Genomic DNA, 17345 nt, shown 5'->3' with positions numbered 1-17345 from the left:
TGTTACACGTTGTATGTGCGCATTGTAATACTCGGTTCATTCACTGTAATGATCGAATTTATAACGTTACATATATTATAATTAGGAATTTTACAGAAACAGTCTCGATCTAAAAGACTATGAAATGGTATAATCATCATCACCATGATGATGATGAATGTAATTTGCATAGTAGCATATGCTTTCTGTTCTTAAAACAACACCGAAACTCCCAAACTTGTATCTATAAAGAATCAGGAGTTCTCTCAGCACCTTCCGAACCACGGTATACCAGGTATATCTCGGTGCAAAATCTTACTTGTTGGTAGCAAATGCTTAGAATACTTCTCATGAAACCGAAGTCACCACATGTTTCCCTATAAGTTTTGAGGAGTTCCCTCGATTACTTATGAATCCTTCATCAGATCACCACTTTTGTGAATATAATACCAAATTGGGATGATACCCTATATACCAAAAGAAAAAATCGAAAATCGGTTAACAACCGATCACCCCATGAACGAAATCTGCCGCTACCCTAGGACTCTACCGCCCCTAGGCCGCGGCATATACGGCCTATTTATAAATCCAGGGCTGCCGGTCGCAGCCACATATAGCCGACCTACAGAAAACCTGAAGATCACATAAGTGTATGTAGGTTTGTTGCGGCCAAAAATAGACTTTTTGAATTGTATTTGTTTCAGTTTAAAATTTTGTAAAAGAGCTGCCATTAATGTTTTCATTTTCTCATAATCATAAAAACAATTTCCCGCGTCAGAATAAATTGGATGGCATTGCGACGTTGAGACAAGAAGTTTCAAATTTTTCAAATACAACTATCACCAATGTTACTTGTTTTCAATTTATCTTTTTTATTTTTTCTTATGTACTATCAGAGAAGTTGATTCCTAGACAGATGGTGGACCTAAGTAATTTGGTCGTGTCACGTCAAATCCATCAGAGCGATCACAGCTAACATTGAATTGACCACATGACGTAGCTAGGTCTGTCAACTGCCTAGGAATCGATTTCCTCGATGGTACATCCTACTATAATAACTACACGTATGTAATATACAACTATAAGTATGTAATATTACAAGTAGAATGTAAGTCTATAAAATATATTTATTTTAACAATCATTACATTACTTATAGTGTTTTTGCTCAGTTTGATATCCAATTGTAAACTATATTTATTTAATATTCTTGTCATTTTTATTTTATTATTATTTATTTTTTATTAATTTAGCTGACGTATTCTTTACCCCGCATACCTACTACTTTTAGTTTAAATTTTCCTCTCTCGTAGGGTTGCCTGGAAGAGATCGCTCATAGCGATAAGGCCGCCCTTGCCCACATTTATGTTTTTTGTTATGTTTAGTTTTAGTAACATTATTGTATTATTTAGTTAATGTGAGCAATAAAGAATCTATCTATCTATCTATCTATCTATCTATCTATCTATCTACACCTGGGAAAACGTATTGTTATACACAGTGTGGGAATAATAAAGTGATTGAGCTCACTGTTATTATTTCAGACGTTGTCTTGGAGACATTGTTTAGACTTTAGCACATTAAGGGTGGATTCGACCAAACTGGAGTAAAATTTTACTCGAGTATAACTGTCTCCTAATCTAAGAGTAAGCTGGTTTTGCGTTTTTCCAACTTCTAATCCAAGAATGAGGTAATTACACGGGAGTTAATATTTACACGGGCTATTTTGGCGGAGTAAATATTAAACTGAGAATAGTTGCACAACAGGGTGTCAACTGTCACGGTCGGTGTCATTGTGAACTATAATCGACATTTTATTTCATACTCTTTGAGTAACTTGGTAAAATGCAAACGATAATACCCTCGAGTAAATTAAAGGAGTAAAATTATTCTCATGATAGTTATACTCGTGTAACTTCAAGTTTGGTCGAATCGGGCCTAAGTTTCTACACAATCGGTACAGCCGTTTCGAAGGGCAACATGCATCACGACACCAAAATTTTATTAAAAGGAATTTCATAGGTAATAATTTGAAGTCTACTAATATTTTAACACAAAATATATGCCTATTAATAATCATATGCATTTAAACATTTCACAGTACATAATGGTGAATTTGTTATACCAAAGCGGAGGGACGCCATTTAAAATTAATGAACTCGCATAAAGCCGACCAGATCCAACAGGTTTTGGTTACATAATGACGTAATAGAAACAAATGTTCTGAAATATGATAAACAACGTAAAGACTTTTCTGCGCTTTAAAAACACGCACTAAATACTAAGATTTGTTATAAATAAGGCAGAAAACCTTTAATCGGATTCTGCAGTTTAAATTCAACTTTAATATAGTTAGGACCTGTTTGATGTTAATTCACCATTTCCGGATAGTTGCCGGATAGGCTATCCACAACTTAGCTGACAGATGAAGTACGGAGTATCAGTCAGATAAGTTGTGGATAGCCAATCCGGCACTTATCAGGAAGTGGTGAAACAGTCCCTAAATCTAGTGAGGACTCTGGAGCCTGTCAAACAGCAAAATAGTATTCTCACATGCGTCAAACACTGATTCCACATTTTTAGGGTTCCGTAGCCAAATGGCAAAAAACGGAACCCTTATAGATTCGTCATGTCTGTCTGTCCGTCCGTATGTCACAGGCACTTTTCTCCGAAACTATAAGAGCTATACAATTGAAACTTGGTAAGTAGATGTAGTCTATGAACCGCATTCAGATTTTGATACAAAAATGGAAAAATTATTAAAAATTTTAGGGGTCCCCATATGTACAACTGAAACAAAAAAAAAATTTTTTCATCTAAGCTATGCGTGTGGTATAACTATGGATAGGTCTTAAAAAATCATATTGAGGTTTCTAATATCATTTTTTTCTAACCTGAATATTTTGCGAGAGAGACTCTTCCAAAGTGGTAAAATGTGTGTCCCCCCCCCCTATAATTTCTAAAGTACATGATAAGTCTAAACAAAATATATAATGTACATAACTATAAAAACTACCAATGAAAATTGGTTTGAACGAAATCTAGCAAGTAGTTTTTTAATACGTCATAAATGGTAAACCTTAAACCAACAAAAAAAAATTTCTTTCATCTAACCTATGCGTGTTGGGTATCTATGAATAGATCTTCAAAAATCATATTGAAGTTTCAAATATAATTTTTTTCTAACCTGAATAGTTTGCGAGAAAGACCCAAAGTGGTAAAATTTGTGCCCCCCCCCCCCCCCCCTCTAATTTCTAAAGTAGGGGCATGATAAGTCTAGAAAAAATATATGATGTACATTACTATTAAAACTACCAACGAAAATTGGTTTGAACGAAATCTAGCAAGTAGTTTTTTTTATACGTCATAAATGGTAAACCTTAAACCAACAAAAAAAAATTTTTTTCATCTAACCTATGCGTGTGGGATATCTATGGATAGGTCTTCAAAAATCATATCGAAGTTTCTAATAAAAAAATTTTTCTAACCTGAATAGTTTGCGAGAGAGACTCTTCCAAAGTGGTAAAATATGTGCCCCCCCCCCCCTCTAACTTCTAAAGTAGGGGCATGATAAATCTAAAAAAAATATATTATATACATTACTATAAAAACTACTAACGAAAATTGGTTTGAACGAGATCTAGCTGGTAGTTTTATTTATACTTCATAAATGGTAAACTTTAAATTAACTTTCATTAAATCAACTGAAACATAAAAATAATTCAAAAACCTTTTAATTTCATAAAAAATAAACTTTATTGTTGCTGCGGAACCCTTCATGGGCGAGTCCAATTCGCACTTCGCCGGTTTTTTCATTTCGCGACGTCTGACATTTTTAACCGACTTCCAGAACCGAGGAGGTTATATATTCGGCTGTGGATATTTTTTTTATTTTTGTATGTTCAACGATTGCTTCGCCGTTTGTGAACCGATTTTCGAAATTTTTGTTTTATGAGACTGTATCGAAACAGGATCGGAACCATAAAGTTAATATACCTAGCGGAATAGAGAAACAATGGCCTGAGCAAAAGAGATATCACTATCAGTAATACTGCGTGGTAAAAAGAGACGTGTGATACATGACAGCAGCACTCTTTTTTTGACGTCTAGTTGGCACGTGCCGCACGTTGACAATTTAATCTCATATAATTCATGTTCAATCATGCTTGTGTAAGTGTATACGTACACATATTTTTCACACAGATGAAAACCAATTGTGGAAGGTTGTTGCTCTATTCCGCTAGGTACCTATATTAACTTTATGATCGAACCACATCATTGATCGAAACCACATCCAATTATTTAGATTTTAGCAGAATTGTTCTACTTAGTACGTCTAGATATTATAATGGTATAAGTAATTATATTATGTTCTAATATCCTCGTGTCTCGAGAATTTATACTGGTAACAATCAGGTGACTAGTTCTTTTAAGAACTCGGCTTGACGGTTTATAAATATTTTCCAAATATTATGGTCTCATATTAAAAACATTTTCATTCATAAGCTGCCTGACTACAGAGACGTAGATATATGTTGAATACTAGAAGAGACATAAATCCGTACTAATATTACAAATGCGAAAGTGTGTCCATCTGTATGTCTGTTACCTCTTCACCCCCAAACCGCTCAACCGATTTTGCTGAAATTGGGTATAGAGATTGGAGACACTTTCAATCTCGGGAAAGGACATGAGATACTTTTAATCCCGGAAAAAAAACGGTTCTTGCGCGACAAACGAGTTTTGGAGCAACGAAGTTGCGGGCGTCATGCCGTCATCTGGCATCTAGTAGGTACGTCATAACTCATATGAGTAGAAAAACTTATTTTACAGTACCTACATAATTATTATTTTAACGTCTCCGTGGTCTAGTGGTACAGAGCGCGACTCTTGACTCGGAGGTCGTGGGTTCGATTCCCACGTTGGAAACATGTTATTTCCAAGTTTGGTTAGGACAATGCAGACTGATCACCTGATTGTCTGACAAGTAAGATGATCCATGGATCATGCCCATCCGACGCATGCGTCGGATGGGCATGTAAAAATTCGGTCCTGTGCCTGATCTCTCGCCAGTCGTGTCGGTCTTCCGTCCCACTGGGTTATGAGAGTAAAGGAATAGAGAGTGCTCTTGTGTACTGCGCACACACTTGGGCACTATAAAATTACTCCTGCGTAGCTGGCCTGGTTTCAATGAAACCGGCCACCGTCACCGAAATCGGTGTGGGAGCTATTATTATTATTATTTTAACTACAGCAGTTTGCAATATTATACATATTATTATCCATTGAAAAAATTTCATTAACAAAATGGTATTTTTCTATAGGTCCCATGTTATTCTGATCTCGACTAATCACAATAAATTGTAGTAAAATTCCACCTAATGCTTGGCGCAGGATGGAGTTTAATTAGGTCATTGACCAATAGCCTTTTCTCTTTCAATCGCACACGAAAATACACTCAGGTATCCCGTTTCTATGCACACATTATAATATGAGCCGATGATGATATCATTTGAAACTCTACTCTTTCATATGACGTTGCTTATTTTTTCAGTGTATTGTCTATTTCATTAATTTTATATCAATGTTCCCTTTGTTTATTTTCTTTTATAATGGCTAGGAATGTTCTGCTGTAGGTATTAAAACGCCGGTGTGCGAGAGCGGACGGCAGACGCAGCACAAAATGCTTGTGTTTCGAATAACATTTTTTGTACTTTTTAAATCATCGCTCGCCAGCTATAATGAGCAATATCGAGGTAAGTTTTTAATTAATTAGTTACTTACCTAGTTTTTAAATTTCAAAGTAGGTAAATTTTATTACTATAGAAATTTTTAAAAAGCTTTTAATAGGAGAGTGTCGCCGAAGCACAGATTAGCTGGACTCCCAAAATCCCTGCTAGTACGTCTGCTGCCTCTTCAGTCTTCAGTCGGTTTTAAAAATTTTTGAAATGGAGATTACTGCGTGTCTTGGGGAGGTACTAAGGAAAGTTATAATTTCGGAAAATGTACGGTTGCCACTTCCCGTGCGATTGACGAATTTCTAAATTTAGTTTAAGATGGTAAATGGTAATATAATACATATTTCAAAAATAATTTTCCATTATGGTTATAATATTCTGAAATTTTAGTTCCCTTACTGTCTTCGGATCGTCGGGAGAGCTACGTATTCAACAACAAGGAGTTCATAATCCAGAACCTGCCAGTTTCCTGGGAGAATGCTCAGTTGTTGTGCCGGTAAGAACATTAATATTGTTACAACACCTACATTCATTTGACTGGTTTTTGAAATCCATGCTTACATTTTATTTTGAAGAGCTTAATAATATGCTGTCCCACTTCTGGACAAAGGTCTCCGTATATCCTAAAGTATAATAATATTATAAATGACGACCTCTGTGGCTCAGTGGTGAGCGCGTTGGTAGCTCAAGCCGGGAGTCTCGGGTTCGAATCCTGCCGACGGAACAAAAAGGTTTCAAAGTTTCTGGGTCGTGGATGTGTATTAAATATGTGTATCATATAATAAAAATCTTACATGTATGTATCGTATAAAATTATTAAGTACCCGTAACACAAGTCCTTCAGGTACTTACCACGGGGCCAGACTGACGTGGTGTGAAGCGTCCATAGATATTATTATTATTATATTATTATAAATGCGAAAGTGTGTCTGTCTGTTACCTCTTCACGCTCAAACGTGTGTGGAGATACTTTGAGTCCCAAGAAAAAACATAGGATAATTTTTATCCCGGAAAAATATACACGGTTCTCGCGTGATAAACTAATTTTGGCGCGACGGAGTTGCGGGTGTCATCTAGTTTAAAAAAAATACATACAGCCATGGGCGTACCGAGGGGGGGGGGGCAGGGGTGGCTGTCCCCCCCGAATCATGTTGACGTTCCTACTAAGTATATTATCTAGTACTTTTATCTATAAAAATTAAAAACGAATTTTGGCCATTTGTTTGCAATACAATATTTTTACAACTAAAAATTATTAATTTTTTATTCTTTATAAACACCTAGCTTATGAAAAATCTGATTTGCCCCCCCCCCTGGACCAGAACCTGGGGTATTTGCCCCCCCCTGGCACCAGAACCTGGGTAATTTGCCCCCCCCTGGCCCAGAACCTGGGTACGCCCATGCTGATACAGCTGAACGTATTAACTCCTTCTTTTTCTGGAATCGGTTAAAAATAAGGACTTATCTATACACGGTATGCAATAGAATTATGACCCTTTGCTATGTTGTAATTATTAATTTGCCTTTCAGTGGCCACCACAACAGTTCGCTCGCCATTTTAGATTCGAAGGAGAAAGCGGGATTTCTAGCGGAAGCGTTGTCAGAACTTCAGTTTAGTAAGTAACAAAAAAAACTAAGTACTGCAACACTTACCACAGATTACTACACTTACGTACATATTATAATTTAGATTTTATGAATTAGAAATAATCGGCCAAGTGCGAGTCGGACTCGCGCACGAAGGGTTCCGTACCATTATAGAGTAAAATTAGGCCAAATTTTGTGCTTTTATGCCAATACTGACCATACTGAAGGGTACGGTACCCTAAAAACCGGCAAAGGTAGACCTTCGTGCATTCATGCTTTCCCTATTAGGGTCAGGTCGCATTGTAACCTGACGGGGCGTTACTAAAGAGCCATTCTTTACATAATACATTATATTATATTAAGTTGGAATAGGCAGCCCACGACCACGGGGTCAAGGGTCTTGTGTTTTTTCTTAATTTAAAAATGCATTGCTTCGCATTATAGACGCGTCACGTTGCAAAAAGAAGAATCCATCATACTTGATTGTGAATTATTGTAATGTCGTATGCCTTGTTTCGTTCTTGGGATATATCTACCGTTATAATTGTATAAATTGTTATGATACAATGCGGGCGATGAAGATAATATTTTTTCGCGTTTTCCCGCTCATTTTCCCATCATTTATCTTACGCGGCAATAAAATCGCGTTATACCGAACAGAGCAAATTGGTAATTTATGGTTCGCAATATTCTTATTTCTTAAAATAGGCAGTTACTAGTTTGCTACTAAAATTGTTATCGGTGCTAACAAGAGGAAAAGAAAAGTTTTGTTTCTGCTATCGAAAGGAGCGGTTAGACTTTTAAATAAAACCAGCCAAGTGCGAGTTGGACTCGCCCATGAAGGGTTCCGCAGCAGCAATAAGGTTTATTTTTATGAAATTAAGAGGTTTTTGATTTATTTTCATATTTCAGTTGATTTAATGAAAGTTAAATTAAGGTTAACTATTCATGACGTATAAAAAAACTACTGGCTAGATCTCGTTCGAACCAATTTTTGATGGTAGTTTTTGTAGTAATATATTTTTTTTAGAATAATTATCATGCCCCTACTTTAGAAGTTAGAGGGGGGGGACACATTTTACCACTTTGGAAGAGTCTCTATCGCAAACTATCTAGGTTAGAAAAAAATTATATCAGAAACCTCAATATGATTTTTGAAGACCTATCCATAGATACCCCACACGCATAGGTTATATATGAAAAAACCTTTTTTTGTTTCAGTTGTATCTATGACGACTCCTAAAATTTTTAATAATTTTTCCATTTCTGTATCAAAATCTTAAAGCGGTTCACAGACTACATCTACTTACCAAGTTTCAATAGTATAGTTTCGGAGAAAAGTGCCTGTGACATATGGACGGGTAGACAGACAGACATGACCACATGACGAATCTATGAGGGTTTAGTTTTTTGCCATTTGGCTACGGAACCCTAAAAAGCTATTGCATAGCTTTTACCGCGGGCTTTGAGCGCGGCGACCGAATCAAGAAATTCCGTAACAAAAAACCTCACACCCCCTACTCCGCCGTTGCCAGCATAGACCTAATAATCTGTGGTTGTCAGACTTCAGCACGGTGTTTGTGTGCGTGCGACTAGACGTATGTGTAACTGCATAAGTTGTTAAATGCTTTGCAATATCATTACCGCGGCAGTTTAACGCCTCCGTGGTCTAGTGGTATAGAGCGCGACTCTTGACTCGGAGGTCGTGGGTTCGATTCCCGCGTTGGAAACATGTAAATTCCAAGTTTGGTTAGGACAATGCAGGCTGATTACCTGATTGTCTGACAAGTAAGATGATCCATGCGTCGGATGGGCATATAAAAAGTCGGTCCTGCACCTGATCTCTCGCCGGTCGTGTCGGTCTTCCGTCCCATTGGGTTATGAGAGTAAAGGAATAGAGAGTGCTCTTGTGTACTGCGGACACACTTGGGCACTATAAAATTACTCCTGCGTAGCTGGCTTGGTTTCAATTAAACCGGCCACCGTCACCGAAACCGGTGTGGGAGCTATTATTATTACCGCGGCAGTCCCCTACGATAAAAAGCATGCAAATGCATTTTTCTACGATAAATAAAGTTATTCAATTACGTATTAAAGTATTGAGTATTAATTAAAACATTAATTATCAATTCTCTATTAACCCAGCAGAATTGTTGTAGATGTTCTACTTTACTTAGGTACTATGGTTTTAATTACAATAATTGTGCCGGGTACCAGATATTAATAACATGATACGCTTGCCTCACGGCTCACACTATTTGCAAAGTTTACAAATTCACAAGTAATTGCTGCACATGCTTACTAGGTAATAGATATCACATAGATAATATTATGACGGATTTACGTTACTTTCGTCCGCACTCAGAGTGGAACATTAATTGCTTAATTGTAATTAATTCAAAATTTTGACATAAGCCCCATACATTATCTATTTATCTGTCAAACTGTTCATTAAATTGAAGGTTAATCGTAATTAAATGTCTCTGAGTACGGCGGTAAGTCGGTTAATATCATGTCCACACTCCACAGTCCAGCCGACAGACACTATCTAGTTACGAATATCATTGACTATACGGTATACCGTAATCCGTATACTCGTACCGTATACCCATAGATCCATCGTCTGTTAGAGTACCATTCTTTGATAGTACCATGTGGAAATTGATTCCTAGGCAGTTGACAGACCAACGTCATTTGGTCGGATCATGTCAATTCAATGTTTTATCTGTGATCTGCCGGCTGGGTTTGACATGACGCGACCAAACTACGTAGGTGCCTAATCTGCCTAGAAACTCAACTCTCTCCTCTCTCTCTCCTCAACTTCTCGGATAGTACATACGATAGAAATGCAACCTGCTATCCCACTCGTTAGGTATAGACTCGGTGTGGGTGGGAGCGAGACGGGACTCGAGCGAGGACCCCGAGGGCTACCGCTGGAGTCACGGTGTAGAGCTGCGGCGGACGGCGGCTGATGTGCTGGCGAATGAGGACGAGGATGGAGGACAAAGATTTCCTTTGGTATGTTATAATAATAATAATAATATCTATGGACGCTTTACATCACGTCAGTCTGACCCCGTGATCATGTCAGTCAGGCCCCGTGATAAGTAGCTGAAGGACTTGACATGTTATTACACAATATCTACATTCTACTTGTTATACTTTGAACTTTGAAGTTAATTCATAACTAGATGACGCCCTAAACCCCGTTGCCCCAAAATTAGTTTATCACGCGAACCGTACATTTTTCGGGATAAAAAATATCCAATATCATTTCCTGGGAGTTAATTATCTCTATACCAAATTTCAGCAAAATGGGTTTCGTATGGTTTTTGCGTGAAGAGGACGGACGGACGGACAGACGGACGGACGGACGGACGGACGGACGGACGGACAGACGGACAGACGGACAGACGGACAGACGGACAGACGGACAGACGGACAGACGGACAGACGGACAGACAGACAGACACGTCACTTTCGCATTTATAATTAATATTAGTAGGTATATCGTCGATGAAGAGCAAGCATGAAAGAGACAGACAGAAAGGCAGACGCGGTATGGTTGCTGAAGTGGTTGCTGAGCTTGTTATAATACTTATCTACTGTACAGTATGTACAATGTCTGGGCGAGTGAATTAAACACAGAATATTACGTATAACTGAACACTAGTACTCTGGTGATGGCTGGTGAAGAAGTGATCATCAGACCGAAGTCGAGCGACCACCCCAAGCACCCCCCACTCCTAAGTAAGCGTCATCTTTATTTATCAATACACTACACCTACTAATCCAGCAGATTCCAGTGATACTGGCGGTCGCTACTGTATCAACGTGAACCATCAATAATAAATTATAATCGTGCCGATTTCGGCTCTTATAGTTAGGATTGATAGATATTTGTAGTTCCCAACTTTATGTTTCCAGTGGTTGAACAGAACCCACGTACCAGTGCCGGATGCTGGTGCTGACTGCGTGGCGCTGGAGAGAGTCAGACACGACAATCCCGTGTTCCTAGACCTGCCCTGCCTTATTGAGAGACCGTTCGCATGCGAAAGAGGTTAGTTCTTTCCCAATTAACTTGAGCCAACAGCTAAGATTTCTTCATACCGAAAAGTGCTCTACTTATTTCCATATTTATTACTCTATATTCTATAAATGACCATCATAGAAAGGCAGACTCGACTGACTAATTCAACTAGAAATAAATGGTAACGACTTACGTCGAGATATCTTCGATTATCTTAAATACCGTTTTGATCTTTACCGCGGCTAACCGTCAAAATTTCAAATAAAATGCCACTTTATGACAAGGGCTAAGTATAGGTTCCATTTTACGCCACTAGCTTTTACGCCACAAGCAGGCGACAAAGGGGAACTAGGAGTTTGGTTTTGGATCGACAGTAGAGTAAATATTTTTATTTTTTACTCCACCTGCACTGAACGGGAATCTTGCAAATTGACCACCAATGAGGTACCTAAGAAGCGAAATTGTATGTATCGTAATTCGTAACTCGTAAGTTTTGCGGTCATTTAGTTAGTCCCCTGTGGTCCCCGTCAAGTCTCCACTTCTCAGACGTCAATTTTGGAATAAATAGCTTATACTTAACTTACTAGCGAGCGGCATCATGGGTCGCTATACAAAAGTCACTTTTACGGGTAACTTACAGAGGCCCGTGTGGAGCGGCGCGTCGCGGAGCTGCAGAGCGTGCGGTGCCGCGGGGGGCTGTACCGACTGTACGACGGCCGGCTGGACTGGCACCAGGCCGCCGCCTACTGCATCCTGCACGGCATGGCGTATGTATCATCGAACTTCGAAGAAATTGATTCATAGGCAGTTGACGGACCTACGTCATTGAGTCGGACTTATATCTTTAAACGAGCAATTCTTGTATATATAATTGGAATCTCGAAATCGGCTCCAAAGATTTTCATGAAATTTAGTATATGGGGGTTTCAGGGGCGATAAATCGATCTAGCTAGGAATCATTTTTAGAAAATGTCATTTTATTCGTGTTTTATCGAATACCGAGCAAAGCTCGGTCAAATAGGTGTCAATAATTTAAGACGTGTGGTTTTATAATGACGCGTCTGCCAGCGCGGTTGGTAAGCGTGGCGGTCATCGAGCTTTGAGTGCTTGATCATTACATACGGTAGTAAACAAAACGCGCGGACGGACGGTGTTTCGGCCGCGCTTTTCTCATTGCGATTGCACGAGGTGGCAAACCGCGCGGCACTGAACTCGTTTATAGTTTCGAGCGGGTCATCCGCGTGCTTGCGAGCCGCGCTTACGATCGGCGCGGACGGTACGCGTCACTGTAAAACCAGCCTTAAAATAAATAATTCGTGATCCGTCGGCTGGGTTTGACATAACGCGACCAAATTACGTAGGTCTGCCATCTGCCTATGAATCAACTTATAGTAGGTATCACCGTAATAGACGGACCTATATTAAAACAAGATGTCGTCATGTTCAGTAGTTCATGGTGCGAAAAATAACGGGAACTGTTTTCCCCATTATACCTTAAAGTCCCCAACAATACGCATCCTCGCTACATTAACACCCTTCATGTCCCACTATCTCACACCAGATTCCGTGCTAACTCTTTCTTTCCCAGATCGTGTGCATCCCTCAATGAAATAACTAAAAACAATAACGATATAGACATCTTTTGCACCAGTGCTAGAAATACACGAAAACATCTAGCGAATATTTATTTCAAATCTTTCCCAAATTAATGTCACCTTAGTACCACCGCTGTAAATTTACATCTTGTTGTTCGCATAATCTGTAGATTAATAGGTAGCCTTAAGTGAGCATAATATTTCCTTTTCAAAATTGTAATTCATATGTGAAGACTTGTAATTGGTTCTAAATTGTAACTTCATCTTACTATTACTTAAGTTTAATGAACTGTAAGTCTTCCTAAGAAATAAAATAAAAATAAAAATAAAATTATAAACCATCCTATGTAAATGACACCCAGGACTCAAACTAGCATATTATTACTTATATCTACTACCTACTTTAATATCACTGAATTTTATCCAAATTGGATCGGCGTTATTAACGTGAAGAGGTAACAAACAGTCACAACAGCACATTTTATCCTATAGTCATCACTAGGTACTGCTTGGTAGGTAGGTATGTACCAAGTAAAGATATAGGATTTAAAGACGGCTATGGCAGCCTACTGAGGGCTTATGCTAAATTCTAAAACTTTTTACAGCTTAGCAAATGTCGCATCAACCAAGTGCCTCAAGAAACTGGGAATGTCGATGCTAAAAGCCAGACCAAGTGAGTAACAAGTTCCTAACTTATTGTAAATTGTTCGTCAAGTAGGTAACAAGAACGATACACTTGAATCTTGATAACGCTTCAAGTTTTAGGTCAGCCAGACATGTTCTTATCACATTACCAGGTTTCTAATGTCACCCAGATTGTAAGGTCGCGTAAGCTACATTCACAAAGTATGTCCGACTTACCTAGAAACGTTGCCTAGACTTTTTGTCGCCAGAGCAGCTCTTAGTTTGGAAGATATGATTACCCTTATACGATTTCAATGACTTTCTTTCTAACCGTTTATAAGCTTTATCACGATAGTTACAAGGTGCGAATTTACATCGAATCGCACATTTGTCAGCACCGTACGTGTCGAACGCACCGCATATAAGTACACGAAATGCGGCGCGTATGGTGCGGCTGAATGTGCGAGGTTCGACAAAATGCGGCGCGTTCGGCGGGTGCGTGCTGATAAATGTGCGATCACCTTAATAAATCTTTTTAGGTATTGAAAACGCTTGGATTGGCGCCAAAGGGGAACTAGGAGTTTGGTCTTGGATCGACAGTGGAGTAAACATTTTTACTCCACCTGCACTAAACGGGGTTGCAAGTTGGCCACCACTGAGGTACGAAGTGAATTTCAAGTACTTAAATACCAAGTTTTCGTCAACCGCAAGACCGGCTGAGGCCACCATTTTTCTTTAGGTATCCGTGGTCCCTGTCGACTGTCCAAACAATTTGGGACTCTATGGGTTATAATTTCTGTTGTCCTGAATAATGTGGTTTTTAAGACATTTTAAAATATCTTTCAGGGAGGGCTCAACAATCAAACAAAATGGCTGCCTATTACTGGACAGACACACGGCCAGGTCACCGGTGTTCCTGGAAGCGAGGTGTGAAAGGAGAATGCACTTTATTTGCTACCAAGGTATTCTGAAGATTTGTTTCATTTACACTTAAAAGCGCCATCTATAATCGGATAGACGTAACAATATTGATTCCTTTTCATTTTCCATATTTAAAATAATATAAAGAGCAGTACTTTTTTTAAAGTTCAATAACATTTCATTAAGTATAAAGACGAAACAGAAGCCTACGAGCCTACGAGGGTTTTAATTGCATACATTGCATGGCCCTATATACATAATTGTAATAAGCTTCTAAATGCTCTTTCAGGCATGTCAGAGTCCACAACGGCAGCGCCACCTAGTGACGACAACTACTACTACGTGCTGGTCCGCCAGCAGTTCTACTGGCAGCACGCTCATGAAAACTGTCTGAAGATGAACGGAACCCTCGCCGCTATCGACAGCAACGACATTCTGATTCAACTGCTGCTCGTTATGGGTGAAAATAAGGATGAACGTAAGTTGCTGAAGCGGCCTCGTGTCTAAAGTATTACAGAAAAATGCGATAGTAACGCTATCGCATTTTTCTGTAATACTCTAACTTATTCGTGCGCTATTGAGTCAACGATGGAAATTCTACGTGCTTCAAGACTATGATTTTCTAGAGATGTCCTATCCACTTAGTGACCTAGCCCTCTTATTGGCTTTCGTCAAAACAATAACCAATATCAACAATGATGATAAATAAATAACTATTAAAAAACATTAGAAACCAGGCTAGAGACGTAAACGATGAGTTCTGAAAGACATTGAGGTTGTGCCTTGCGGTGCTATTTATTTTTTTATTACTAGAGGATAATCGCAACTCTGTCGCGCCAAAATTCGTTTTACACGGGGGAACATTACACTTTTCCGGGATAAAAAATGCCTATGTCCTTTTTCGGAACTCAAAGTATCTCCTGGATACGAAGCAATATCGGTTCAGCGGTTTGGGCGAGAAGAGGTAACAGACAGACATACTCTTTCGCTTTTACAATATTTACCTGGTTATATTCTACATTTTCTCATAGCTGTGGAGCACATTTGGATATCAGGGCGCTTAAACATGACAAGAGATGCAGCCACCGATGAAGTATCATACTACTGGTACAACCCTACAAACGACAAAATAATCCCAGATCCGAAAACAGTCAACCCTCGTACAAAATACGTAAGTTATGATAATACTATCTATGATCCAAAACATGAGACAAGTCGCAAAAATTTCCATTACATTTTATGCATCGCTAAAGGAAGTGTTTCGACTTTTTAACCTACTTTTTACTATATTGGCTTTCACATAATATACTTTCATTTCATATGCCACCTCCCTCCTAGCTTAGGGGACGACGTGAAGTAACATAATATTATAATAACCCCTGGTACACATTTAAAGACTAGTTTGTCTATTCACCAATAGATGGCGCCGTGGCTGGAAGAGGACTTCACCATGGATAACTCATGCCTCAATTTGGACAGACAGGACCATTTGAATGGCTTGGTGTACGGCCTACCGTGTGACACACCACAGTACTCCATCTGCATGATAGGTAATTTCTTGAGAATACCCTTTGAGAACAAGAAATGTAACATTGTTAAGCATTTAATCATTTGATGATACTGAACTAGCTTATTTTAAGTTTTTCACATAAAGACATCTGAATATTTCTTAGTAAGTATATATTTTTTATAATTTTGTGCAATAAAAAAAATCAATAAAATTTGATGTCACCAATAATAAACTTACATCTTAATCCAATTCTTTACAGAGAAACCTCCAAAAGCACAGCCCTCTGAAATCATGGCATAAGAGTATCAAGAAAATTATCTAGATTTAGTGTTTGCTAACACTTAATAGCACAGAAAGTTACTTTTATAGGGGCATTATTATAAATCATGTTATTAATAACATAAGAATAAAAAATATAATCATAAAAATGTTTTATTATTTTAAATTCTTACCATCCTATTTACATTAACCATAAAATAAAAACTTTTCTGTGAGAACGTGGTATTTCTCCAGTCGAGCCCCATTCGTGCCATTGCATGGCTCTCCCACGTATAGCTCTCAACAGTTTTTCTATACTTTCGCATTTCTACTGTGGCTAGCATGGCCACAGTAGAAATGGGTCGCTGGTAGTTACTAGATTAACAACACTGCTGTATTCAATCATATTTAAAATATTTACACAATACTTTCATTTAACACCTCCATCATGGGTATCGCAGACCCAATAGATTTTCAATTGTTATGCAGCAGCCGGCTGCCGCTTGGGGATTGGTGGGTTAATTACTGACTTTGTCTGATATGATGAAAAAGGCACTTGACAGTCAATGATAAGTGATAACAGTTAATATTAGCATGGAGTAAATATTTTTATTAGAGATGTGCCGATCATGACTTTGGCCGACATCATGGTTTCGGATGTTTCCGTAACACTTCGTTTACTGCTGATTCGGGGACAAGTCGCATACACAGCCTGTGAACGTGTTGGATCATGTTTTGGTTATGTTCACGTCATGATACAGTTGATGGTTTTCAGGTTATAATATTTTGACTGTACATCATGTGCTTTTATAAATTTTACCTAATTTGTTAATACCAAAATCCGAGTCTTTTATAATATTTTAAATAAGAATAGATTTTCGTTATAAATGTTCATTGAGGAAAATATTATTATTATGCTGTTAATTGTTATGTTTCGTATTTAAGATACAATTTTCATATCTAATATCTAAATGTAGGTAATAGATATTTCTTTGCCAGCCAGTGATTTCAGAAACAATTCATTTAATTTCAACATAATCAAGGTTTTTTTTTAAATATAATTTCAATAATAGTAAAAAAAAGGCAGATGGTTGGCAGTTTTTGC

General features: G+C 38.2%; 1 protein-coding gene across 1 annotated transcript; it reads left to right on the top strand.

Moving 5' to 3' along the window:
* Positions 1-5631: 5631 nt before the first annotated feature.
* On the top strand, positions 5632-16375 carry LOC121739108. The gene is made up of 13 exons (XM_042131439.1): positions 5632-5733; positions 6106-6211; positions 7246-7331; positions 10175-10320; positions 11230-11362; positions 11973-12099; positions 13533-13600; positions 14091-14211; positions 14398-14513; positions 14762-14950; positions 15504-15643; positions 15893-16022; positions 16242-16375. Exons 1-13 carry the CDS (start codon positions 5661-5663, stop codon positions 16280-16282), a joined length of 1476 nt encoding a protein of 491 aa, XP_041987373.1. The 5' UTR covers positions 5632-5660; the 3' UTR covers positions 16283-16375.
* The last annotated feature ends 970 nt before the right edge of the window (positions 16376-17345 follow it).

The sequence above is a fragment of the Aricia agestis genome, chromosome 2 (genome assembly GCF_905147365.1).
Source record: "Aricia agestis chromosome 2, ilAriAges1.1, whole genome shotgun sequence".
Classification (NCBI taxonomy): domain Eukaryota; kingdom Metazoa; phylum Arthropoda; class Insecta; order Lepidoptera; family Lycaenidae; genus Aricia; species Aricia agestis.
The sequence above is the reverse complement of the archived record's forward strand: the minus strand, read 5'-3'. Positions and strand labels throughout refer to the sequence as shown.